We start from the raw sequence: 27,976 nt of genomic DNA, 5'->3' as shown, positions 1-27,976 counted from the left end.
GAATGCTTCTTTTTATTATATATTATACTGGTTACTTGAAGATGTACCCAAGAGTAGGAAAATAAAAAAGAATTAATTGAAGATGGTGCCGACTGGGTTCAGGTTCAATCCAACTGATGAAGAGCTTCTCCAAATACTAGAAACAAAAGCTTCTGGTCACCAAATGCCTCTTCATTTCAATTTTATAGTTGAAAGAAATGTCTATGAGCATGAACCTCAACTTCTTCAATGTTTGTTCATCCCTCTCTCTCTCTCTCTCTCTCTACACTTCCTATTTCTCCTCTTTTATGTCAATTATATTTCTTATTTTTAAAAGCGAGCAAAGAATTATATTCAAATTCTATATCAAACAAACTTTAATTCGTGTTTCGATATTTTTTTTTTTTTTTTTTTTACCTTAATATTCATTTTTTTTTTGTTTTTTGGTTTGATTTATGGTTCAGTGTGCCTTAATATTAATTCATGCATGGCTCATGATTCATTTATGACTTGACCCTTCTTAATGGTTCAGTTTGCACAATAAAAACTTCCTAACGTCTGCACGCACCAGAGATCGACTCATTACTTAATGTTGTTAACTTGTTTCAGGGGAACCCAGCTCGGTTGTGCCTGATAACGAGAGATATTGCTATTGTACAAGGAAAAACGATTCTCGAGAAGTGGGAGGTCAAGGATGGTGGAAAGCTACAAGCCACGTTAAGAAAATTTATGATAAGAGCATGAATTTGAAAGGTTACAAAAGGCCTCTAACATTTTACCGGTTTACTGATAATGAAAGAAGGCGTGACAAAGCTGTCAAAACCAATTGGATAATGCATGAGTATAATCTCGAGTCCTACACAACGGTTTGTCTCCTTCTTATATACCTTTTAACATTCGGTTTTAGCTTATAAATTTAAGTTATTAGATAAGAGTTCAACATCCATATTTTGAGTTTCATAAATCATGTTCGACAAGATATTATTAAGACCAAGATTAAGGATATTTGATGCATCCAACATTCATATAGTGTATAATTATCTACTTAATTCAGTCTTTGAGTTTGACCGATCTATTTATGTATCTATCCATTTGTCTCTCAGGTTCAGGTTGCCATTGTAAGTTTAAGTTTAAGAAAGTTCTCCAGAATTGAAATATGAATTTGTATATTATGTTTAATATTTAGTTTTAACTCGTAAATTTAAGTTATTAGATAAGAGTTCAATTCTCATATTTGAGTTTTATAGGTCGATTAAGATAAAACATGTTCCGCAGTAGATTAAATCTAGATATATTTTATGTGATTTTGAAATAATTCATCAAGTTTGCTTAGACCTTGTTGTGGGGATTTAATCAGATGCTAGCAAATCTTAAATCCCTATGAAAGTAAAAAAAAAAAAAAATGAACAAAAGATAAATAATCAATTACACATATAAACACAAGAATTTGCATATTAAGGATATTGAATGTTAAACTCAATAAATGACGTTGATCAAATAACTAATTAATATGGTACCAGAGTTAATGATCTCATGTTTAACTCATTGTATACACTCGTCGCCCGGTCTCTGAACTTGACCCATCCATCAATCTATATGTCTCTTAGGTTTATGTTTCATTATGAGTTTTAAGAAAGTTTTCCGAAATTGATCAATGAATTTGTGCAGGAATGGAGACTTTGTAAGATCAAATATAAAGGAAAACCAAGTGTGCAAGAAGAGTTGGAAAATATGAGAAATGTTTACAGATTAAGAAACGAATTTGAAGGTGGGAGCAGTAGTAGTTCAAGAACGAATTTGCAGCCAAATTCTGTAAGTGAACAAGAACAGCAGCAGCCACAAGCCGGCTTTCATGAGCTAATAGACAATGTCTACGAACCAATTTTGAGTGAAAATTTTTACTCAAATCATGACTATTTGGAGCAACAAGATGGTGATGCATTGGAGGAATTGGTGTTTCCTAGTATTTGGAGTTGGCAAAATTAATTAATTAGCATTGAGTTTAATTGAATTTATCTTTTGAAGAGTGGTTTGTTTATGTGAAATATTTGCTTTTTTATGTTTGGATTGAAATTTAAGTGTTTTATGAAAACAGTTTAGATTATGAGTTTTAATTATTGTATAAAATTTTATGTGTTTGGTAGAATGATGATCATGGATCAGTGATGGGTTTGGGTGAATAATGGAACATTAGAAAAGATTAATTGAGAAAAAAAAAAAAAAATGAGATTTTTGATGCTCATTAAATTAACCCGGAAATATGTCTATTAAATATTTGGTTTTAACTCACAAATCTCCTATTAAAAAAAGGTTAATTTCATCAATAATTTTTTAAAACATCAAACATATCCCTGAGATTACCAAAAAATCTACCTAAAAAATATTAAAAAATTTCTAAGAATATCATAACCCCAAATAAGGTTACTTAAATAATTTTTTAATATTGTTGGCACGCTTTAGACTTAACCATCTCTTAATTAGGGTAAATGAAATTGATCATATAAAAAAGAGTAAACGACTTTTTCCCACCCAAGGTTTGCCTTAATTACACTATCCCACCTAAAAAGTTTCAAAAGACCATTTTCCCAACCAAAGTTAATAGTCCATTACTACCTAAAGCCGATTCTGACCAATTCTAGTAGCAAAAATTCTCTTCGTTACCACCATTTGAATCTCTGGTCTCCTCTCTACAAAAACCCTCTCACTCCAACATTTAATTTCTCGTCAATTGTCGTCTATCGTAAAGCTAGAGTTTCATATTTTTAACTAATTTATGGTTATTTCAACGACGAATATTCAATTGGTCACTACCATTCGATCCACCAACTTCCACTTTACAAAACCTCTGTTACTCTAGCTCTTGGTAACTCGTTGAACATTGGCTGAGAAAGGAAAGTGCATTTTGGGTATTAACAAAATATAAACTCTAGGTGGGAAAAAAGGTATTTTGAAACTTTTTGGGTGCGAAAGTGTCATTAAGGCAAACCTTGGGTGGGAAAAATTGTTTACTCTATAAAAAACTTATATATAAAAGTAATACGATTCATCTATCTAGATTTTGTAGAAAAAAAATAGTAATAGGAAGGGATACGAGAGTTGTTTTAGTCACTTTTAATTATCAATCTATTCTCTAATTTTTGTATTCACTGCCTCTAAATTTGCGAAAATTTTATTCATTTATAATTTTTATTTAGCAAGTGATTTTTATTCCCCATCTAATTGATTAGTATCCTCTGTTGCAAAATACATTTTTTTTCTATAATTAACAAAAATATCTCTTTAAACCCTATTTAAAATCAAAAATAGCCCTCCAAGCTTAATTACATTTATTTCCCCCAATTTCAAACTTAATTAAGTTTTTTTATTTTACACCCTTTTTCAATCTTTTTAGTATTATATTTTCATCAAACAAACAAATATTTGAAATAAAATAAAGGGTTTCAATGATTATAATAATTTAGGGTTAGGGTCAAGGTTATGTAAGATTAAAAGTTAAAAATTAAAACAAAAATATAAAAAAAAACTATGAGTGTAATTAGAAATTATAATTTCATTTCTAGTAATTCTAATGAAGGCTAAATTTGTCAAAACAAAAATATATTTAAAGGTGGGGAACTAATCAACGAGGTGGGAGCTAAAAATCATTGTTTTAAAACCCAGCCTAGCCCGACCGGTTTAACCTTACTGAGCTATGTTAACATTTTTTCTATTCACCTAAAACCCTAGAAATTGGGATAATAATCGACGAACAATTGAAGGTCGAGATGTTGGGTGTTTGAAGAGAAAGTGACGGTGATGAAGTTGATTTCCAGTGAGTGAATCAACTTCATCACCAACACTTTGGTGATGAAGTTGATTCACTCACCGGAAATGCTGACACCGGCATCGGTGAGATCTGGTCGAACTCGAACCTATTTCGACCAAATTTTGAGTAGATTTTTAGGGAAATGAGCTCAAGGGACAATTGAAGTTGCATTTGGGGTGTTGCCACCACTAACCAGTCGCTAGCCGATTTGTATTTAGAGTGTGTTTGATAAATTTCAAATTTATAAGGACTTAATAAATTTTTAGGGGTGTATTTACTAAATTTTAAAAGTTTTGTCACTCGATTTGACCAACTAGTCAAACCGATTAAACCAATCAACCCGAGATCTAGCAACTTTGCCGAGTTTCACCTCGGGTCATTGTTTTAAAATTCGGACCAGAGGGCAACCCGTTTTGCTACCCGGGTCACAGGTCAACCGGTCCAATTGGACCAGCCGATTGGACCGATGACGTCAGCGACAATTTTATTTTAAAAAATTACATATTAATCCCTTAAATGTTAATATATTACAAAAATTCCCCTAAAAAGTTCAAATTAATCCCTAAAATTTTTATTTATTTCAAAAATACCCCAAAAAATTCAATTAATCCCTAAAATTTTGGCATATCTCCAAAACACCCCTATAAAATTATAATTAACCCTTATAATTATGAAATATTACAAAAAACCCCCTAAAACCTGAACTAGACCAGAGAAGCTGCAAAGTCCCAGGTCGGTCCAATTTTTAAAACAAAGCCGCGGGTTGGGTTTTAAAACATTGCTAAAAATCACTTCCCTTTTTATTTTGCAAACCCAAAATATTGGCTAAATTAATCGCAGCTCAGCACTATAGCTTATTCTGAGTTGAATTGTCAAAATGTTTCTATTACATTTGGCCCAAATTTTGGCCATTGCATAATAATAACAAAATAAGTAAATAAAATAAAATCCAACTTGTTTTAATCTCTTGCCCTTCTCTTTTCAAACTTCAAGCTCAAATTTCTCTTAAATGTGATTTATTCATTTATGAAATTAAGCTTCATATTTATATAGTTTTTTATTTTATTTAGAAATATATTTAACTGATTGTTTTTAATTGATAATTAATCTTAAAATACTGCTTTGAGACCAACATAAAGAACGTGTATTCGTCCACAAAATAAATCCTTTATAATTTTTTAAATATTTTTAGAAAACACAAAACAAATTCATAAAAGAGTACACTTCTTTTGAGATCTACCTAATTTAGAGAGGATCAAAAACCCAAAAAAAGTATTTTGGCTATTGTTAAAGTAAAACATGAGAAAGAATTTAATGAGAGATAAAATTATTCACTCAAACGTGATTTTATTGGATGAACATATAAATAAAATTGTACACGAAATCCCTCTTAAGAATATTTCTTAAAAACACAATTATTTCCTAAATACTAATTATATGCTTTTAATTGGTAAATTGATCGAAATTATCCTCGGAAATCAGACATTAATCCTCTCATACTGATTAGTTTGTATACCATAAATCTACTCCAACAAACCATTCAAACATATAAAACAAATATTCAAAAAGAAATGTTTATATATCAATTCACCATCCTTAACAGTTGGTTTTAGAACTTTTCCTTTGGTGGAATGCACCTAACAGTATGTATTTTTGCATTCCACAGTTTCCAAAAGCAGAGATAAAACGGATATATTTACTCTCTAATATATTCTATAACCAGATTTCTATGAAGCTATCCAAAATATATACCAGGATATAGAATTTTTGTTTTTTGCTAATGAAATTCAAGAGAAGGGAACAACATGAAATCATTTGGACTCACTTGCCATACGCCGCAGTTTGGCCAATATCTGTGTTGCAGTAGATTGTCTTGCTTCCTGAGGACTGAAACACAGGTCACCGGAACTTGAACACTCAAAATCCTTTCCTTTCACAGTTACTTCTGCACGGAATCCACCTTGAAAAGGAAAAAACAGACTTACATTACATCAATTCTGGCATAGTCCTTACATTAGTTTAATTGTGCACACCACACATCAAATCATGACCGAAATAGCAAAGTTTTTTATACACATAAGGCTTTTGCTTTATTAAGGATTTTATTCCTCCACATTCAACATAACAATGCATCATGGTCAACATTAAGATTAACAACCGATAGCAATGGTAACCTTGCTCTGCTGAAGCATAGTATTTGGTCACTTACAAACATCCTGAAGTTTCAAAACTCATTTGCTTTGACAAAGTTCCCATATTTAAACGGGAAGAAATAAGAGATATCATGAATGACTGAGATAATGTAAACAATTGCTACAATAAGATTAGATCTTCTGAGATTAACTGTGTTAGTCAATATATTAGTATTTTATTATACAGCATAAATTTTCAGGTAACAATTGAATTTAAAGATTCTTACCATCTGATGATGATATATGATATGTTGGTAATATCCAATTGTTCTCATATGATATATCATCCAGTTCCTGCTCCACAAACAAAAATAGAATAAGCATCTGTGCAAAACAATCAATGCATGAATTCACAACCATTTTTCCAAGACCGGCAAGTGCATATAGCGAAGAACATTATCTCAGAGTCTAAGAATCTACAGGACCGAATCAACATAGATTAGACTTTGAGAAATCACCCAACAAAAAATTTTTCACAAAGCAAACAGACATTAATGGCAGCTAGGACTATTTGCACTTCTAAGCCCATTTTCTCGTCACACCGACTGTCAAAATTGTTAAATTTTTAAGATCCTCCCATGAATATATGAAATGAACAAAGAGGGGAAAAAAAAAGTACAAAGAAACCAACACCACATCTTGCCTGACATGAGTTTTGCTTATTGAGAACAGCCTCTGACAATCGCATCATCTTGATAGACTGAGGTGAACAGTGGTTTTCAAGATGCAGAGACCTCTCCTGTGAAAGACTTCTTAGGCACATATCGTCACAACCTTCTAGAATGGATTCTATCTTTACTACCAAATCATCTTTGCCACCTATAAGTTTGAGAAACAGAAAATATGAAAGCTAAGAAGATTTATTTCACAAACAATGCTATGACAAAGCCTGTAACTCACCGTATCCTCTGCTGCAATAAACATGAAGTAACAATTACAAAACTGAAAGAAAAACATACCATTCAAAAGTGTCTGGATTCTTTTATTATACAAAGCAATCTCATCCTCTATATTGCGTTGCTGAAGAATCTGTAGACAAGCAAAAAGAGACAGTATAATGCTTTTTAAAGTTCAAACTTTGGAAGAAAAATTATGTCTACAGATGAACAAATTATGTCGAGGGCAACTACAACATATAGCAGAATGACACCATTTTATAATCCAACTAGGAAATCAATAGTCAGAAATCATTAGAAGTGATGATTGAGAATGTCCCATCAACAATGTTTTCAATTCAGTGAGTTATAAAACAGCACAACATAGAATTAGTCAACTTCTGTGTTGTGGTCACCTAATTGGTCCATTTCAAGCAAAGACTACACATGGGCTGCACGTAATACCTTTCCAAAGAAAACATATTGTTGACTCCACACAAATTACAAATCCCACAATCTCTGTGTATGTGAAATTCAAAAGGAGTAATTCTTCCTGACCATTGTTTGAAGAATTCAAAAGAAGAACGTCATACCAATTTATTCCTTCTTCCAAATAGAACTCTCAATGCAGTTTGTGACAATATGTTTTCATTGGAGGCTACGGTATTTGGTGGGTTTTCAAGATCTTTAGACTTTGATTGATGAGAGACCAGATCACCATCATCAATAGGCATCTCATGTGGATCAGAATAGATGGTATCAGAGGTAGCTTTCTGATCAACACTATTTTCACCTCTTGTTTCAGTATCGAATAGCATCCTCATCGAGCCAATCATCTCAGCCTGCATATACCCAGAATTATGGTCGCATAACTAAAATAGAAATAAGAAAGAAAAGAAAATCTAAAAAAAGGTCTTGGTTTTTCAAGAGCTCCTTGAAAGTTAACGAACATCTGGTGAGACTCATTTTTTTTTTTTCTATCAACACTTCAGGCTCTCTCCATGGACTCATAACTATCAAAATTCCTCAAGGTTGGCAGTGATAAGGTGGTGATGGTTATGCACATGATGGGAAAGAAGAATTAATGAGAAAAACACTGATGGGAGAATAATAAATTGACCAAAATAAAGTTAAGACACTGACTGACAGTTAGAAGTAATCATTTATATTCAAGTACAGATTTGGTACTAACACATCAAAGTAAAGTCTACCATGAAAGTGTTTAGCATTCAACATGATTCTGTAATGAGATTTTTGTTTCCAGCACCAGATGAGTTCTTCAGGCAGCTTCTTAGTGAACTTAAAAATTTAAAAATGAAAAAGGTAAAGTTCTTTGTTATGATAATTGAAATTGACTATGTTAAGTAATCACAATCCTACACACTACAATAACTAACTAACACGAGTTACATGCCACAACTAGAAGACAAAAGCAGATAAAATTTTGACAAAGATACTATTGCCGAAGTATATGAATAAATCTTGCCTCAATATTAAAACCAGCTGTGTCATTTGAATCAGTTTTCAAACAGGAATTCAACTTTCTTTGGTGATCATCAATTTGTACTCTAGGATCAATATTCTTGCCATTTTCTTCATTTTGGAGGCTAACCAAACAACAGGCATCCAAATTCATACTCTGGGACCCATCACAATCACCAAAACTATCTGTGCAACTTCCATTCTTGTCTGTCTGTTGTGGTTTAGTATCAAAATCAGAGCTGCTTCCAAGAAACTCCACTCCATCAATGTCTATAGGAGATCCATCTTGGTTATTACATATTTCTGGCTTATAAGGTTCTTCTTTGATCTTAGAGCTGCTAACATTTATGCTTTCCAATCCCATCTTTTGATCTCGCAAATCATTACAAAGCACTCCCCTAGGGAAGACAATAGCATTTTAATTTGTCAGATCATGCATCATCTCTTAATCAAAAAGTCGAAATCACTTTTGAATAAATCATTTTGAATTTGGATGAGCTGAATGATATCACAATGTGTTAATCAGTAAAACTGAAAATCCAAAAATTAAAAACTCTAAGGGACTGAATCTTAAGAAGTGGTCAAGCATATTTGCAACTCAATGGAAAAATTTCTGAAAGACCCACTTGAAGCAGATAACACATTCATTTTCTATTTTAGAACACAGGGATGTTGATAATCTGAAAAAAGATTCACACACCTAAAAAACCATTCTGACACAATCCCAGCATAAGGAAGCAGAGGAAAGTATTCGACAACCGGGGTAACCATCCATTGGTGCGAATTCTTCACCAATAAAGGGCCTTGTAAGCTATCAAATTGCAGGTACAAAATGTTTCATTAGAAAAAAAAATAATAAAAAATAAAAATTGCAGTGATAATTGAGCAGAAATAACAAAGACATCCAATCATATGAATTTGCACGTGGAACACAACAAGCACAAGCACAACCATAACGATAACCACCAATCTACTTGGTCACTTGTCTTTGATGTTATTGTAAGTAACTACTCAACCTGATGGCTTAAGCTAATAGATGACGGTCCGACAATAATACAAAAGCTTTAGCAATTTTAACAAATAAAAGAAAAAGAAAGTGAACCAATAGTCCACCACATAACCCATTAGAAAAGCAGTAAAGCAAAACAATGAAACCACCAAGCTAAAACAAAACAATAGTCCAAATAATTAAGAATTAAAAATATAATATAATATAATAATTTCCTGAAACTTTTGCATCACGGAAGCCATTTACATAACAAAGGATTGTTATAACACCACCTTAAGAGATTGCTTAATTTTTTCGAAACCTAATGTTTCAAGAAAGTATTACAAATCTCTCTAAAGAGATCAATTTAATTATGAAAAACCCCCAGGGAAAAGTATCAAAAACCATTGATAATGAGGTGTGTAACGCTTTATCTAAACACTGTGTCTCGATTAAATTAGACGACTATTTATGGGGCCTATGTAATAACCAATATTACTAGTTAGTAATGTGAGGGTTGATCACTTATGGTGCCTAATTAAGGTTCAACACAAAGTATTCTTGGAAAAACCATAATAGACCCATCTATGTTCTTTTAGTTATATTAAATCTGAAGATTGCATGATTAATCTGAAGAGCATTAGAAAAATTTTAAAGCTTGGAAGTAGAAAAAGTGACTACACCTGAAAGCTATGTAGTAGATAGTCCACAAGGTATGAAAATCAATATTTATGTTCTCTAATGTTATCAACTATTATTAAAAAAGACAAACAGACAACTTGTCACAGTGGCATCGATAGTGTTTAACAGTCTAATCAAAGAACTAACTAAGATATACAGTTGTTCATAAATTTTAAAGAGCTTCTCTTGCCCCCCTAAGGTTTAATCAAGTAACAAAGTCCCCTGAGATTTCAGAAATAACAGAAACCCCCCATTGATAGTGAGCTGTTAATGTGCCATTAGAATTTATAACATAATGCGTCATTAATATATTTACGAATTTGCCCCTCTGCCTTTTATTTTAACACCAAAAACTAGACGGTAGGGGGATTCCTGTTATTACTACAAATACAGGGGCGTTATTTGATTATACCTGAGGGGATTTTTGTTATAAACCCAATTCTAAATGCGGTACACTAATGGCCAGAAAGATTTATTGTTTAAAGCAATAAGGTGAATCCAAACGCCCACAGTTGTATTAGCTTTCATCCATCTCAGTCCATCCACAACTTGATGGCAAACAAATACATGCTATAAGGTGTAAATGCAGTCATTTTCAAGTATGCACTTCTCTGTACCAAGAAACTACATCATAATTGATTACCATTTTGGAGTAGCAGCTTTAAAGTTGGCACACATGAAGTCAAAGCCAACATACAATTTTTTCAGAGCCATGTATAACTAAAGGATAATATAATATAAGGGTAATTACTTTCAGCCCTCTGAGGTTTCCTCAGACTATGATAACCCACTGAGGTTTTTGAAATTATACTATACCCTCTATCATTACTCAACCGTTAACACAATTTTCATTAGTTTGAATAGATTGGGGGTAAAAGAGTTATAAAAAAGGAAAAAGGAAAAAGAAAAGACCAAATTGATAATGAATATAGGTTATTACGCTAAACTGTTAATTTCCTTGAAAAAAAATTAACTGCTCGAGGTTTTGAACTAACTCTGAAACAAAGTTAACTAGAAGGAAAATTACTTTAAGCCCCCCAACAATCCTTCATATATAAACTCCCCAGGTTTCTGAAATTATTCTACACCCCCTGTACGTAGTTTCCATTAATACATAGAGAGATTTGATGTCAGCCAAAATGTCATATATACCCTTATCTAAGGCAAAATTAATTCAATCATTTTACCAAATAATAAAATGCAATTAATAACTTGAAAGCCAATTTACAATATATAATCTACAAATCAAGAAACCCAAATAAGAAAGAGAAACAAACAAAGAATATATCCAAAATTGTTATATCATTCAACACACACAGACAAAAAAAAAAAAAAAAAAATCAATTACCCAAACATTTTTAATCATTCAACAATTCGGTGTTTTAGAGTTATATAAAAAACCTGACAGCGTTCATTTAATCCAAGGAAACTCCAGGGGGTTTAACGTAATAAACCCAATATATTTCAATTTTGCCTCTTTTTACTTGCTTTACTCTTTTACAGCACTCTGTTTAAACTAATGAAAAAGAGTTATGTCTAACTAACAACACGGGTGCAGAATAATTTCATAAACCTCGGGAAGTATATTATTCTAAGGAAAACTTGGTGTGTTTTAAAATAATTACCCATAAAATGAATTAATATGTTTAAGAATAAGCCATAAATCAAACAAAAAACTAAAAGAAGAAATAGAATTTTTTTTCGGGGTTGGAATCGTAAAATATTTCCAACATGGGACCAAAATAGAACTAGAATCAGGAACAAGTTACCACATGATTTAGTTAGAAAAAGTCAGACTAGATCAAACTACATGATTTAGTTAGAAAAGGCAAGACTAGATCAAACCTGTCAATAACATCTTTAATAGGAATTTCGATTTTATCATCCTTTTTTGGTTGGGTCGATTGCATCATATAGAAACGAGCAGCTGCCTTTTCTTTACTTAGAGAGTACACAACATTACTCCCCAAAATTTTAAGATCACATTTAGTAAATCCTGTTCCATATACAAAGATCATATGCAAAGATTATCAAGTCCTTGAAATTTTAACAAATAGAAGGCGAAAAGATATAATAAATTACATAGAAACTACACTTTATCGAAGAAGCATGAAGTTCATAATATTTAGATTTTGGAAGATAGGGCCAGATATTGCAAGCATCCAGTGGGCATGAGGCAGCAATTAAGTTCATAATATTAAAAAATGGATCACTTGGTTGAATGCAAGCACACATGAAATAAACGGAAAAAAGCTGATAGCGTTTGAAGATAAATTGTTATATCAATTTGTAAGTTAAACATTGGTTTATAGCTTATTAACGTAAACAAATAATGACAAAAATACAAATTTGTGTAGAGAAAGTAGTGCATAACTTAATCTAAGATGTTTCTAAGATATCATGTTGAGTTGCAAGCTCCATTAATGACCATTGACTAGCTTTTGACAGGAACTAGCCATTTCTTTGGCTTTGACATGTATCCAAAACCCCACATTTGATCCACCTTGGAAGCTCTGGACTCAGTGGCTGAATGCAAATTAAAGCTTCATTGCATGCATCTTTTTGATATCATATATAAGAAGCTTTGCAGCCCATGCCTTAGCAAACACGGCAATTACCTATCTAAAACTCTTCTGGCAATTACCTATCTAAAACTCTTCTGCTGACAACTCCTAAGGATTCAGAGATTACTTCTTCAACATTTGTTAGGGATTCCAAAATATTGTTATTTTTAATTCCTATTAGGATTTTGTATTCTCTTGATCTTTTATCACTTTTGGGGGCTTTATTTTATCTGCTGTCATGGCCCATAGGAAAATTTAATTCATTACCCCAAAGATTTGACCTAATTACATGCAGACCTATTTAGCTTAAGAAATAGGCATAGACCGCTCTTGCAAGAAAGGTTCCTGATAGATTTTATAAACTGTAAGGATGTTTCCAAAGGTTGTGCCTGTATTTTAACTAAACCTCAATAAGCTCAATGGAGTTTTTCCTTAAGTTTTTCATTAGCATTTGCTACTCTAGTAATTCTTTTATCAATGACACTACTTAAGTTGCTCCTTTGGAACGAGGATTACATAAAAAAACTAAAAAATTTGTTCCCAACATTTGAGCCACAAAATTTAACAATTTAGGAAGACAACTTATCGTGGATGATGTAGAAAGGAAATACCTGTCACGGTGTAGAAGAAATTAGAAGAAGGAAATACTTATCAAGCATAATGAAATCTGTTCAACATTTCTTATGAAAAAAAAGAAGTTATTTTTAAAGCATATAAACAAGTTTAGAAGAAATTTGAAGAACTTATACTCCCAAGCCTTAATTAATACATATAACTAACTAGGTGGTGCATTTGGAAGATGGCATACCTGTTACTTCCTTAACAGCTGAAAACGCAAGTTGCTGAAAGGAAAGTTCATCAGCACCCAATTCACCTCTCAGAGGTCTTTTAGTTACTTTTATCTTTTTTGCTTTATGTTTTCCCCCCATCACACCTTCTGAAATGCAACTAGAGGCATTAACATCTTTTTCAATCATTGACCAAACCCCTTGAGTAATGGAACTGAATTGCAGAAAACAGTTCTCCTTCCTTGCATCAATTAGAAAAATCACAATTTTTGAAATTGGCCATCCTTCTGTGATTGGAACATCTTTTGATGCATCTAAAGTCTTGGCTATATCACATGCATCCATAACTGCCTTCTCTGTCAATGAAATCTGTTTTTCCAGGTCATTCGATTCAGAATCATCAGATCTTTGCATGAGCTTCAAATGTGTTAGCAGAGCTGGTCTCATAACCACAGCTAACTTGCAAAAAGACTCAAAACCTTCAAATGTTAGATGCTGTTGTTGTTTCCTATGGTAGTAGTTGTACAGTAACACCACAGCATGAACCTAAATAAGATGAATTCACACAAAAAATAAATAAAGAAATAAAGAAAAAATTTAAAGAGTGAACAAGTATCAAATATATTATAGAGTTATAACTATGAGAACCAAGATTATACTAGATATTATTACTAAAATTAATTTTATAATGTAACTTGTTAAAGTTACATAGAAATACAATTCAACAGAGTGGTTGTTAAAGATACACGTAATCCTGTTTGTAGTTATCCAGATCTCACAAGCATGTAAATGGAAAATTGAAGATACAGCTGATAACAAAACAATTTAATCATACCAGATGTCTACTTTGCTCAGAGTTCCCCCAATTTGGTCAGGCTGCCTCACATAAATCTTTTTATATTTTTTCAAAGATTCTATAACCAAGCCGGCCACGGTTCAGGTTACTAGTATACAAGCCTAACCAAGTTTTGATTAAAGCTTTCTTGGAGGAAAATTTCTTGAAGAAAAAAAAAAATTAATGACCTCCCACTTTTCTTTCTTTTGATGCAACTCAAAGAAAGAACATGCCACAGAGTTCTCAACAACTAAATTAGCTAAAACAAATAAATCTCTTTCCCATAAACAAACACACATAAATATATAATATTTCATGGGGAAACGGAACATACATTTTTTGGAGCCTCTCACAACATAACAATACTTGACATACATCCAAGTAATGCCATTAAATTCTAACTACCAAAGTTTCTAACTGCAGATATCATATCCTTTGCCCCCAGATAACCAAACAAGAGGCAGATCAAATGACTTAAACAAAATTGAAAATCACAACTGGAAAACAAAGAAATATGCTTTTAGTAGTTTATTGAGAAATTTTGTTCTTTGTAGATGAAGATTGTTAAAGTTAACATAATTGATGATATAAATTCTTTGAAATAAGAAGAGTATGAAACAAATAAGCAAATAAAACATTCTAGCTCCGCATTACAAGTGAAAGGTCAAGATGAAAGCCACAGTGAAGGATTTAAAAAGTCAGAACATCAAATGTACGTTCAAGAAAGTAAGAAAAGAAAACCTGTTTTGCAACTGATTGTTGTTGAGATTGTGATAAAGTATCCCGCATAGAAGATTTTGCTGGTAGCATTGGATCTACCAAGTATTCCAAGAACGCATGAATGGCATCTTCAGTTGGACACACATCCTTGGCCTCTTCAGTCGGACATATAACCATGGCACCTTCAGTTGGACATACATTAGAACCAACCATTGCTTCAGTTAAGCACAACTTGTCCCGAAATTATTATATCTATACAAAGAATACACTGAGATTCAGGTTAAGACTTAACAGGTTCATTAAATAAGCCTAACAGCCATAATTACAAGTAGCCCAAAGTTGCAAATACCTTCCCAAATTACAACATCAGTTGCTACCCCATACACCTATTATATTGCACCCAAAAAAAAAAAAAAAATCCTCAGCCTAGATTGAAAAGACCACCAAGCTTAATTATGATGCCTTTAGTTTCTATATTCTTCTTTTTCGAAAACCGTTATAACATCAAATATGAAATCTCAAACTCCAATTTCTTGCCTTTTCTTCAATTTTATAAGCAACCAAGACAAGGCTGACACCCCATATCCATTTTCAAACCAATCCTTACTTACAACTGTCAGTGTTGTAGTTTGTTTTTGAATGTTGTTTTTATTTAGTCATGCAATGTTGGATTTTCTTTACAACAAAAACATTAACTTTATTTCCAAATAAACCTCACATTTCTTACTTTTCAAACAACCAAAAAACATGTTCCATTTGCTGCCAGTTAAACTCACATAAAAATCAAACCTTTTAGTTATTCTCCTTTCAAGAATATTAAAACAAAACCCATAAAACAAACATAAGCTCAACCAATTCACCACATTCAACATTGGATAACACAATTCCAACACACAAAGCAAACTACTTCACTAACCACCAAGCTTTAAGTCTCAATTTACCCATTCAGAGAAACCAAAAATCAAATCAAACGAACTACAGTACACTTTAATTGAAGATTTTATAATAAAATTCAAGCAAAATCCAGACACACTAGACAAATGAAAGCCAAAAAAATAAAAAATAAAAATTGATCAAAATGAGCAGTAAATATAAAATTTTATCAGGGTTTTACACTAATGCAAAGAAGGAAATTGAAAGAGACTGATTGTATATTTTTACCGATTAAGTAATTTTCTTCAAAGCTCTCTTGAAAACGAGAAGCATTATATAGAGCAATGCCATGTAATATTTGTCAGTGTTTTGGTNTACTTCACTAACCACCAAGCTTTAAGTCTCAATTTACCCATTCAGAGAAACCAAAAATCAAATCAAACGATACAATTTAATTGAAGATTTTATAATAAAATTCAAGCAAAATCCAGACACACTAGACAAATGAAAGCCAAAAAAATAAAAAAATAAAAATTGATCAAAATGAGCAGTAAATATAAAATTTTATCAGGGTTTTACACCAATGCAAAGAAGGAAACTGAAAGAGACTGATTGTATATTTTTACCGATTAAGTAATTTTCTTCAAAGCTCTCTTGAAAAAGAGAAGCATTATATAGTGCAATGCCATGTAATATTTGTCAGTGTTTTGGTTTTTGTTAAAGAGTAAACAACTTTTTCCCACCCAAGGTTTGGCCGAATAACATTTCCCACCCGTCAAGTTTCAAAATAACATTATCCCACCCATCAAGTTTTAAAACGACACTTTTCCCACCCACCGTTATGTTCTGTTAAGAAAATCCGTTAACTGAAATGGTATAAACGGTGTAAAGACGAAAATACCTTTTCTCTTATTCTTCTCTTCGTCGCCTCTGGTTCCGGTTGCAATTCCGGCCCATTCGCTGGTTGGGCTTTTCATCGAGCACCTGCTGTGCGCCCGAGAGGAGAAGAAGTGGCAATGGCTGGGGAAGGTGGAAAAACCAGGAAAAACACCCAAATCAAGCCAACAAACGCAACTCAACACACCCACAGGACCAAAACAACCAGAACAACAATCAAAATGCTTCAAAAAAGTTCCAAAACAATCAAATCGCAAAACCCAGCCGCGGTGAAAGGTGACGGTTCACGGCCACGAACGGCGAGTAACCAGGTCCTGGGGTTTGAGAGTTTTTGTAGAGTGGAGGTCGGAGGTTGTAGTGGTGGTAGAAGATTGGGTTTTGGCCGCCGGAATCAGGGGGAAATCGGCTTAGAAACAGCGAAACCTAACTTGCGGTGGCCGGCAACGGTGGGTTGAAATATGCGGGGATCAAGGGGGTTTTGGTCAGAGAAGATCGGGGAAACTTGTGGTGGTGACGGGGAAAGCCAACGACGGCGAATTCCGGCCAAATCGACCGAAGACGGTAGTGTGTAGAAGAAAGTAAAATTTGGGCCCCTTTTTTTTTTGAAGTTAATATACAGGGAATAAATTAACGTAATCACCCCTTTTTGAATTTACTATTATGTCCTTTTTTAGATAAACTTGACGGATGGGTTTTGACATAGGGGGTAAAGTTGTATTTTGAAACATCATAGATGCGAAAGGGTCATTCGGCCAAACTTGGGTGGAAAAAAGTGAAATTTAAAATCACCTTTCACCCAATCGCATTCCTGTAAATTACATTTACAGGCTGTAATTTTTGCTTTTCTACTCAAGAAGTGTGAATTATTTTGGGCCCCTATCTTTGTCTTAAATCATTTTTTTACCTTTTATTTTAGGAAGAATAGTATTACATTTACAACTTTTTTATATAACTTTAATGCGGCAGTTCGCGATTGATCAACTCACAGTAAATTCTTTCTATCCAAGTGTAAACTGACCAATCATAAACTATCACCTTAAAATTGTATAAAAAGTTATAAGTGTAGTTTTATTGTTTTACATTTGATTAACTTTGACCGTTGAAAAAAAAAAACAATTCTAATCTTGTTATTTATTATACAAAGAATAAATCTGGAACCCTTTTTATAATATGATACACAAAACTATAAACAAATTCAAAAAAAGGGTAATTCATAGAAAAGTTGATGAAATTTTGTTTGGTGTGAATGTGAAATTCTTATAAAGTTTGTTCGGTAAATAATTAAAATTCTATAAAAAAACAAAAACAAAAAACTTATGAGTGTGAAATTAATAATTTTGGGTGATTATTAGGATTTGATTAAAGGGTAAAAATGTCATCTTATATTCTAAGGAACTCTGAGTGTCTGAGGGTCTGTTCGTTTACCTTTATCCCCAATCCTTTTCGTTTTTTCATTTTGTTGTAAAAAAAGAGTTAAAAAACTCGGTTCATTTATGATTTTCCCATTTTACCGACAGTAAAAAGTAGAAACGTTGAAAAGTGAAGGAATGAAATTGAATTTAGGCCCCACTTTTTTATATAAAATTATATTTGAGTATTTTCATTATATATTCTATTTCCCGCGTGTTTTAAATTTATAAAATCAACATTTAAACATTTTAAGCCCCACAATATTTTTTTTTTTTATATAAAATTAATATTTGAATAATTTATTATGTTTTTTCTTTTCTCTGTCTTCTACAAAAACATTTCCTTTTAACACTTTGAGACGAATAAAATAAGTAGTAATTTGAAAAGAATTTATTGGTTTGGAAGTGATAAATTTCATATTTTTTATATTTTCATTTTTTGCATTTTTTATATCTCTTTGGTATAATATGCTCTGGAATGAGAAATATAAATACAAGATCATGTGTTTTTTGGAAAATACTTATTTCTTTATGTTTTTCTTTCTGTTATCATAAAATTATGAAATTGAGTAAACATTTTCTCTTTTCTAAACAAAATTTACATAAAACTTTAACCTCGATGGCTCTCTCACATATGATTTTTTCATTCGATCTACACAACATTCCATTTCATCTCCTTACGGCTTATAAAGATCAAATGAAGATCCATTTTTCCATATTTTCAATAATTCAAAGAACAAAAAACTAATTAATAAAAGAACATTTCCTTTAAATTCTTCTTAAATAGAATATGAATCAACTGATTGATACTTTGGAATCAAATATTAATTATAACTCTTATCATAATAAAGCTCGTTACAAAATAAATATAAAGGGGAAATATATAGTTGGTTTATTTCTTAGATTGCTGAGTCTTTTTGTTTCTCCCGTGAGATTGCTCAAACTAATACTCACATACTAGGGGTGTGATCGAGCTTAGCTTAACTTGAATAGTTGGAGCTTACTCATGAACTTACTAACCGTCTTACTCACCTTTGTTAAACAACAATAATATTGTGCTTACTCATGAACTTACTAACCGTCTTACTCACCTTTGTTAAAATAACATATAGTATCCATACTATGCTTATGGTACCCATACTATGCTTTATATTTACAAAGGTGAGTAAGACGATTAGTAAGTTCGTGAGTAAGCAAAGCATTATTGATTAAACAAACAAGTATTTTAGGAATAGAATAGGGAATAGGGTATGAAATATTAAAACCAACGCACTGATAAGGATTAATACTTCCATAACAAATCATTTTAAAGGATCTCACAGAGAAAAATAAATTAAAACAAAATAAACCCTTAATGATTATTTCCTTAAATTCGTTTCCTTTTCATACTATGGGGCTCACCACAATCACCAGATAAATGATCCCTGGAACTTCCATTCCTGTCTGCCTGTCGTGGTTTCAAGTATCAAAATCTGAGCTGCTTCCGGGAGACTTCACTCCATCAATGTCTGTAGGAGGTTGGTCCATCTTGGTTATTACAAATTTCTGGTTCATGAGGTTCTTTCATCTCAGAACTGCTAAAATTTTATGCCTTCCGATCCCGACTTTCGATCTCATAATTCATTAGAAAGCACTCCCCTGAGAAAGACAATAGCATTTTCACTTTATCAGATCCTGCATAATCTCTAAATCAAAAATCCGAAAACTAAGAACTCTATGGCACTGAATCTTGAGAAGTGGTCTTCTTGTGCACACTGAAGCACATGTGCATTTCAATGGAAAATTTTCTGGAAAATCCACTTGAAGCAGATAACTCATTCATTTTATATTAATAACACAGGGATGATGATAATCTAAAAAAAAAAAAAAAAAAAAGATTCACACACCTAGAAAACCATTCTGACATAGTCCCAGCATAAGGAAGCAGATGAAAATATTTGACAACTGGGGTAACTTTCCATTGTTGCGAATTCGTTGTCACTAAAGGGCCCTGCAGGCTATCAAATTGCAGGGACAAAATCTTTCATTGGGAAATTTACTAAAAAAAAATTGCAGTGACGATGAAGAAGAAAAATAAGAAATAGCAAAGACTTTTCGTTAAGTAATCATTTGACTCAAACACTTAAGAAAAAAGAGTCCGACAATATTATTTAAGCTCTTAACACATCCAACCACATGAACTTACAAATGGAAAAACAAAAAGCACAAGCACAAACACAAACACAACCATAACAAGAAATCTACTTGGTCAACTTGTCTTCGATATTGTTGTAAGTAACTACTCGACCCAAAAGCTTAAGTTAGTCGATGATGGTCCGACAATAATACATAAGCTTTAGCAATTTTAACAAATAGAGGAAACAGAAAGTAAACCAATAGTCCACCACATAACCCATTAGAAAAACAGTAAAAGCAGAACAAAGAAATCACCAGTCTAACACAAAACAATAGTCCAAATAATTAAGAATTAAAAAAAAAAAAAAATTGTTATTAAGAAGTCATTTATAAAACAAAGGGTTGGTATCACACCTCTTTAAGAGATTGCTTAATTTTAAAGACACCTAATGTTTCTAGATTACAAATCTCTCTAACAGATCAATTTAATAATCAAAAACCCCCTAGGAAAACTATCCAAAACCCTTGATAATGGGTTTTGTAACGCATTAATGCAAACACAGTCTCGATGAGATAAGACAACTATTTAGAGGGCCTACGCAATAACCAATATAATTAGTTAGCAATGGGAGGATTAATCACTCATGGTCTAACACAAAAGTATTCTCGCAAAGACCATAATCAACTCATCTATGTTCTTTTAGTTATATTAACAATAACATCAATCATTCTCATGAAATTTGAAGAGCACTAGAAAAATTTAAAAGCTTGGCAGTAAAAAAAATCACTACGCCTGAAAGCTATGTAGTAGATAGTCCACAAGGTAGGGAAAATCAATATTTATGCTCTCCCATGTTATCAACTATTATCAAATAAGAGACAAACACAACTTTTCATAGTGATATCAATAGTGTTTAAAAATCTCATCAAAGAACTACCAAAGATATGTAGTTGTTTATAGATTTTAAAACTGGTGCACTAATGGCCAGAAAGATTTACTGTTTAAAGCAATGAGGTGAATCCAAACGCCCACAATTGAATTAGTTTTCATCCCTCTCAATCGTTCATCCACAAATGGCAAGCACACATACATACTATAAGGTGTCAAATGCAGTCATTTTCAAGTGCGCACTTTTCCGTACCAAGTAACTACATCATAATTGACTACCATTTTGAAGTAGCATATTTAAAGCTGGCACACAATAAGTCAAAGCCAACATACAACATTTTTCAGAGTTATATATAAGCACTAAAGGATAATATAAATGTAGGGGTAATAACATTTTATCCCTCTGAGTTTTCCTTAAGAGGATGATAAACCACTAAGGTTTTTGAAATTATAGTGCACCCTCTATCATTAGTTTTAAATGAGGTTTTTGAAATTATACTGCACCCTCTATCATCAGTCAAACGTTAACACTTTTTCATTAGTTTCAATGGATCAGGGGTAAAAGAGTAAAAACAAATTAAAAAAAAAAAAAGACAAAATTGATAATGTATTTTGGTTATCATGTTAAACTATTAACCCTTTGGGGTTTCCTTGAAAAAAACTGACCACTCAAGTTTTTGAACTAACTCTGAAACACAATCAAATATAGGGAAAATCACTTTAAGCCCCCAACTATCCTTGAATATATAAACCCCCTGGGTTTTTGAATTTACCTACACCCCTTGTAGTTAGTTGCTAATAGAGATTTGACGTCAACCAACTAAAGAAATGTCATATATACCCTTATCCAACACAAAAATAATTCAATCATTTTACTAAACAATAAAATGCAAAATTAACCATACATAAATGCATAAAAAACTTGACCCAATTTACAATATATAATCTAGAAATCAAGAAACCTAAATAAGAAAAAGAAACAAACAAAGAATATATCGAAAATCATTATATCATTCAACAATTCAAACAAATTAAATCAAAACAAACAAAAAATTATATTATCCAAACATTTAATCTTTAATAATGGAAGTTTCTCCAATTATTTAAATATAGTAATCGTGTTTCAGAGTTATATCAAAAACTTGATGGGGTTCATTTATTTCTAGGAAACCTCATGGGTTTAACGTAACAAACCCAATATACTATCAATTTGTCTCCTTTTACTTGCTTTACTCTTTTACCCTACTCTGTTTAGATTAATGAAAAAGTGTTAATGTCTACCGAACAACATGGGTGCAGAATAATTTCATAAACCTTGGTTGTAGGGTTGGGGGTGGGGGGGCCTAAAATAAGTACCTATAAAATGTATTAACATGTTTAAGAATAAGCAAGAGATCAAACAGAAAAGTAAATAGAGAAATAGAATTTCTTTGGGTTAAGAATTGCAGAAAATTTCCCAGATGGAACCAAAATAGACTAGAATCAGGAACAAGTTGTTGCATGATTAGCTAGAAAAAGTCAGACTAGACCAAACCTGTCAATAACATCTTCAATAGGAATTTCGATTTTATCATCCTTCTTTGGTTGGGTGAATTGCATCATATAGAAACGAGCAGCTGTCTTTTCTTTACTTAGAGAGTATACAACATCACTTCCCAAAATTGTGAGATCACTTTCATTAAATCCTGTTCCATGTACAAAGATTATCAAGTCCTTTAAAACTTTAACAAATTAAAGGCAAAAAGATATAATAATTTACTTAGAAACTATACTTCATCCAGGAAGTGCACATTATTTGGTAGATGGGGCAAGATATTACAAGCATGCAGAGGTCATGAAGCAGCCATTAAGTTTATAATATTAAAAAATCGATCACTTGGTTGAATACAAGCACACATGAAATAAATGAAAAAAAGCTGATAGCTTTTAAAGATAAATTATTCTATGAATTTGTAAGTTAAACATTGGTGTATAAGCTTAATAACGTAAACAAAAAATGACAAAAATACAAATCTGTATAGAGAAAGTGATGCATATCTAAATCTAAGATGTGTCTAAGATATCATGTTGAGTTGCAAGCTCCATAATAACCATTAATCTAGCTTTTGACAAGGGCTAGCCTTTTCTTTGGCTTGATGTAACGCTCTGTTGGCTTTGACATGTATCAAAAACCCGAAATTTGATCCACCTTGGCAGCTCTGAACTCATTGGCTCAATTCAGATTAAAGCTTCATAGCATGTATCTTTTTGGTATCTTATCTTAACCTAATTACATGCGGACCTATTTAGGTTAAAAAATAGGCATAGACAGCTCTTGCAAGTAAAGCTCCTGACAGATTTTATAGAACTTTAAGGACTTCTCCAAAGGTTGTGCCTGTATTTTAACTAAACCTCAAGGAGATCAATAAAGTTTTTCTTCTGTTATTCATTTCCTTTTGCTACTATAGAAATTCTTTTTATCAATGATACTCCTTAAGTTGCTGCTTTGGAAACAAGGATTACACAAAAAACCTAAAAAAATTGTTCCCAACATTTGATCAACAAAATTTAACATTTTAGGAAGACAAATTATCATGTATGATGTAGAAAGGACCTGTCACAGTGTAAAGCCAGTTCAAATGTTTCATGTCGGATGCTTAAAAGTCATGCTGGGAAATAAAAGAAGTTTCTAAATAAAAAATAGTTTATATTGATATATCCAAGTCAGTAATTCAATTCAACACAGGAGCATAGTCCATATTAGAGTTTTGCAGCATAGATCAGATTATTAAAAATTGGTTCAACAGTACCAAATAGAGATTTATTGGGACTTTACCTGAAACAGCTACCAGATATTCAATTTTCTAATTCATTGTAAATTGGAAAGCTACTGGCTACAAGACTATTGTTGGCTTGACTGGATTAGAATGATTTTTGAGAATGTTAGCAGTGGCAAGATTAGGGCTTTCACTGGACAAAGTTCGATCTTTAGCTTCTCTGTGGGTATCGATGGCTAAACCATTTCAGAAAATCCTTTTCTTCATTTTTAGAAATTGGTATAGAGTTCTAGTCTAATATTTTTGTTCAGCTTCTTCAGTTTATTCTTAGTTTTCAGTTCTGCACAGCACACTGCTGGGTTCACAGCTGCCTTATTTATAATATCCTGAAACTTTCTTTTATTAATGAGTAAATAAAATAGTTCAGTCCTATAAAAAGAAAAAAATGAAATCTGTTCAACATTTCTTATAAGAAAAAAAAGAGTTAGTTTTAAAGCATATAAACAAATATAAAAGAAATTAGAAGATCTTATACTTCCCGACCTAAATTGATATATAGATCGAACTAGATGATTTATTGGGAAGATGACATACCAGTTACTTCCTTAACAGCTGAAAATGCAAGTTGCTGAAAGGAAAGTTCATCAGCACCCAATTCACCTCTCACAGGTCTTTTAGTTAATTTTATCTTCTTTGCTTTACCTTTTCCCTCCATCACACTTTCTGAAATGCAACTAGAGGGATTAAAATCTTTTTCAATCATTGACCAAACCCCTTGAGTAATGGAACTGAATTGCAGAAAACATTTCTCCTTCCATATGTCAATTAGAAAAATCACAATTTTTGAAATTGGCCATTTTTCTATGATTGGAACATCTTTTGATGCATCTAAAGTCTTGGCTATATCACATGCATCCATAACTGCCTTCTCTGTCAATGAAATCTGTTTTTCCAGGTCATCTAATTCAGAATCATCAGATCTTAGCAAGAGCTTCAAATGTGTTAGTAAAGCTGGTCTCAGAACTACAGCTAACTTGCAAAATGACTCAAAACCTTCAAATGTTAGATGCTGGTGTTGTTTCCTATGGTAGTAGTTGTACAGTAACACCACCGCATGAACCTAAACAATATGAATTCACCCAAAAACAAAAATTAAAGAAAAACTTTAAAGAGTAAAACAAGTATCCAATAAAACAGAGGTATAACTATGACAACCAAGATTATACAACTAAGTGAAATGTTTTCATTTTTCACTAGATAATATTCGTTTAAGTAATTTTATAATGTAAGGTGTTAACACTACATAGAAATGTAATCAACAGAGTTGTTGTTAAAGATCCATGTAATCCTGTTTGTAGTTATCCAGAGCTCACAAGCATGTAAATGTAAAATTATAGATACAGTTGATAACATAACAGTTAATCATACCAAGTGTCTACTTTGCTCAGAGTTCCACCAATTTGGTCAGGCTGCCTCACATAAATCTTTTTAAATTCCTTTACGGATTTCCTAACCGAGCTGGCCAGGCATAAGGTTACCAAATACCAGCCTAACCAACTTTTGATTACAGCTTTCTTGGAGGAAAATTTCTTCAAGCAAAAAAAATCATATGTCCTCCCTACTTTTCTTTCTTTTGATGCAATCCAAAGAAAGAAAATGCCACAGAATTCACAACAGCTAAATTAGCTGAAAAAATAAATGTCTTTCCCATTAACAAACACACATAAATCTGTAATGTTTCATATGGAAACCAACAGATATGTTTTGGGCCTCTCACAACATAACAATACTTGACATACATCCAAGTAAAACCATTAAATTCTAACTATCAAAGATTCTAAACTGCAGCTATCATATCCTTTGCCCCAAGATAACCAAACAAGATGTAGATCACATGATTTACACAAAAATGCAAATTAAAACTGGAAAAAAAAAAAAATACTTTTACTAGTTTATGGAGAAGTTTTACTTCTTTTAAGTAGTTTGTAAATGTAGATTATTAAAGTTAAGATATTTGAAATATAAAATCCTTGATATAAGAATAGCATGCAACAAATAAGCAAATAAAACATTCTGGTTCAGCACTAAACAAGCAAAAGGTCAAGATGAAACTCACAGTGAAGGATTTAGAACGGGAGAATATCAAATGTGCGTTCAAGAAAGTAAGAAAAGAAAACCTGTTTTGCCATTGATTGTTTTTGAGATTGTGATAAAGTATCCCGCATTGAAGATTTTGCTGGTAGCATTGGATCTACCAAGTATTCCAAGAATGCATGAATGGCATCTTCAGTAGGACATACATCCATATCATCTTTAGTTAAACATACATCCACGGCATCTTCGGTTGGATATACATCTGAAGCAACCATTGCTTCAGTTCTTTTCAAGCACACTGGTCCCAAATTATTATATCTAAATAAAGAAAACATTAAGATTCAGGTTAAGACTTAATAGGTTCATTAAATAAGCCTAAAACTACCAATATGCATGTAAAAAATAGTCCAACAAGAATATTACACTAACAGCGATATTCACATAGAGCCCGAAGTTGCAAATAGCTTCCCAAATTACAACATCAGTTCCTACCATATACTCATTTTATTGCACCAACAAAGTAAATAAATAAATAAATACTCAGCCTAGATTGAAAAAACCACCAATCTTAATTATGATGGTTTTTAGTTTCTACATTCTTCCTTTTCAAAAACCGTTATAACGTCAGATATGAAATCTCAAACTCCAATTTCTTGCCTTTTCTTCAATTTTATAAGCAACCAACTTAGGGCCAAAACCTCATATCCAGTCTCAAACCAATCCTTATTAATAATAAAGAAAACTCAAGATTGTATGATTAAACTCACATAACACTCAAGAACAAACTACAACACTAACATAGATGGTAATTTTCCTAGCATTTACAACAAAAACATTAACTTTATTTCCAAGTAAACCTCACATTTCTTACTTTCAAACAACAAATTAAAATGTTACATATACTGCCAGCTAAACTCACATAAAAACCAAACCTTTTAGTTATTTTCCTTTAAAATATATTCACACAAAACCCATAAAATAAAAATAAACTTGCCCAATTCACCACATTCACATAAACAATATAAAACAAATGAAATGAGCAACAATAAATCGAGGATAACAAATTCAACATTTGATAATACAGTTCAAACACACAAGAACAAATTACTTCACTAACATTAACTTAAAAAACATAAGCTTTAAGTCTCAATTTACCATATCCAGAAAAACCAAAAATCAAATCAAATGAACTAAAATACACACTATAATGCAAGTTTTCACAATACAATTCAAGAAAACCCAGAAACCCTAGACAAATGCAAGCAAAAAAAAAAAAGAAAGGATAAAAATCGGTTGTGAATAATAAATTTAATCAGGGTTTTTAGGGTGTTACAACAATGCTAACAAGGAAATTGGAAGAGAGTGATTGTGAATGTCTACCAATTGAGTACTTTTCTTCAAAGCGCTCTTGAGTTCACCGTGAAAGCGAGAAGTAATATGATGGAATGCAACGTAACTTGTGTGAGTGTTTTGGTCTTGCGAAAACGCGCCAAGGCAAATTCTGTCGCTAATAGCCTACACTAAAAGTGTGAGTGTGCGACTGACACTTCGGGTTCCTATCTTTGTCTCAATCATCTTTCGTCCCTTCAGTTCAGAAATTAACAACAGTAGCCCTAATATTAGAGGTTTTTACTACCCCACCCCCCAAAACAATTGTTAATTACAGCGGCACACCCCTAATGGCTCATTGGAAAGTATGAAAAAAACCCCTGCCCCAGTGCCATCAAAGTTGAGACAACATTCAAAAAAGTCAACCAAGGCTTGAAGAAACAGTATTTTGTAGGTTAAAATATCTTATTGCTTTTTCATTGTCAAACCTTAAAGACATGTGGACCCAATTTGCACACTTGGCTGCATTTACAGTTTTACACAGAGAAAAGGTCCTTGGACCAAAAAAAAAAAAAAAAAAAACTGCAGCTGCGCAGGAAAACAACCCTAAACACCTTTGAATAAGGCGACTTTTGACATTCCCTTGAAGTGATGGAGGTTTGAGAGGATCTGTGGACTCCGTTTCGAAGCTGAAAGCACTGTGTT

At 32.3% G+C, this 27,976-nt stretch overlaps 3 protein-coding genes across 3 annotated transcripts; 1 reads left to right on the top strand and 2 right to left on the bottom strand.

The window, feature by feature from the left end:
• The first annotated feature begins 82 nt into the window (after window positions 1-82).
• LOC116142733 (NAC domain-containing protein 55-like) lies at window positions 83-1,987 on the top strand. The gene is made up of 3 exons (XM_031428140.1): window positions 83-230; window positions 589-845; window positions 1,648-1,987. The coding sequence occupies exons 1-3, from the start codon at window positions 83-85 to the stop codon at window positions 1,963-1,965; spliced, it is 723 nt and encodes a 240-aa protein (XP_031284000.1). The 3' UTR covers window positions 1,966-1,987.
• A 3,355-nt stretch (window positions 1,988-5,342) lies between these two features.
• LOC116142773 lies at window positions 5,343-15,790 on the bottom strand. The gene is made up of 11 exons (XM_031428178.1): window positions 15,259-15,790; window positions 14,931-15,161; window positions 13,375-13,900; window positions 11,848-11,998; window positions 9,034-9,144; window positions 8,338-8,731; window positions 7,445-7,693; window positions 6,936-7,005; window positions 6,620-6,795; window positions 6,204-6,270; window positions 5,343-5,744 (listed from the first exon to the last, which is right to left on the bottom strand). Exons 2-11 carry the CDS (start codon window positions 15,120-15,122, stop codon window positions 5,596-5,598), a joined length of 2,085 nt encoding a protein of 694 aa, XP_031284038.1. The 5' UTR covers window positions 15,123-15,161; window positions 15,259-15,790; the 3' UTR covers window positions 5,343-5,595.
• Window positions 15,791-19,323: 3,533 nt separating this feature from the next.
• Window positions 19,324-27,569, bottom strand: LOC116142770. The gene is made up of 6 exons (XM_031428175.1): window positions 27,323-27,569; window positions 26,026-26,260; window positions 24,443-24,968; window positions 22,627-22,777; window positions 19,975-20,085; window positions 19,324-19,726 (listed from the first exon to the last, which is right to left on the bottom strand). Exons 2-6 carry the CDS (start codon window positions 26,215-26,217, stop codon window positions 19,702-19,704), a joined length of 1,005 nt encoding a protein of 334 aa, XP_031284035.1. The 5' UTR covers window positions 26,218-26,260; window positions 27,323-27,569; the 3' UTR covers window positions 19,324-19,701.
• Between the last annotated feature and the right edge of the window lie 407 nt (window positions 27,570-27,976).

Source organism: Pistacia vera, unplaced genomic scaffold (genome assembly GCF_008641045.1).
Source record: "Pistacia vera cultivar Batoury unplaced genomic scaffold, PisVer_v2 Contig418, whole genome shotgun sequence".
NCBI classification, from domain to species: domain Eukaryota; kingdom Viridiplantae; phylum Streptophyta; class Magnoliopsida; order Sapindales; family Anacardiaceae; genus Pistacia; species Pistacia vera.
The sequence above is the reverse complement of the archived record's forward strand: the minus strand, read 5'-3'. Positions and strand labels throughout refer to the sequence as shown.

Coding starts and splice junctions, on each gene's coding strand:
- LOC116142733 (XM_031428140.1), top strand. CDS start 83: ATGGTGCCGACTGGGTTCAGGTTCAATCCAACTGATGAAGAGCTTCTC. Junction 231..588: donor TGAACCTCAACTTCTTCAAT/GTTTGTTCATCC, acceptor AACTTGTTTCAG/GGGAACCCAGCTCGGTTGTG. Junction 846..1,647: donor ATCTCGAGTCCTACACAACG/GTTTGTCTCCTT, acceptor GAATTTGTGCAG/GAATGGAGACTTTGTAAGAT.
- LOC116142773 (XM_031428178.1), bottom strand. CDS start 15,122: ATGGTTGGTTCTAATGTATGTCCAACTGAAGGTGCCATGGTTATATGT. Junction 7,694..8,337: donor CAGCTGGTTTTAATATTGAG/GCAAGATTTATT, acceptor GGGTATATGCAG/GCTGAGATGATTGGCTCGAT. Junction 6,796..6,935: donor AATCCAGACACTTTTGAATG/GTATGTTTTTCT, acceptor TCAAACTTATAG/GTGGCAAAGATGATTTGGTA.
- LOC116142770 (XM_031428175.1), bottom strand. CDS start 26,217: ATGGTTGCTTCAGATGTATATCCAACCGAAGATGCCGTGGATGTATGT. Junction 22,778..24,442: donor AGCTGTTAAGGAAGTAACTG/GTATGTCATCTT, acceptor TACATGGAACAG/GATTTAATGAAAGTGATCTC. Junction 20,086..22,626: donor ATTGAAGATGTTATTGACAG/GTTTGGTCTAGT, acceptor GCAATTTGATAG/CCTGCAGGGCCCTTTAGTGA.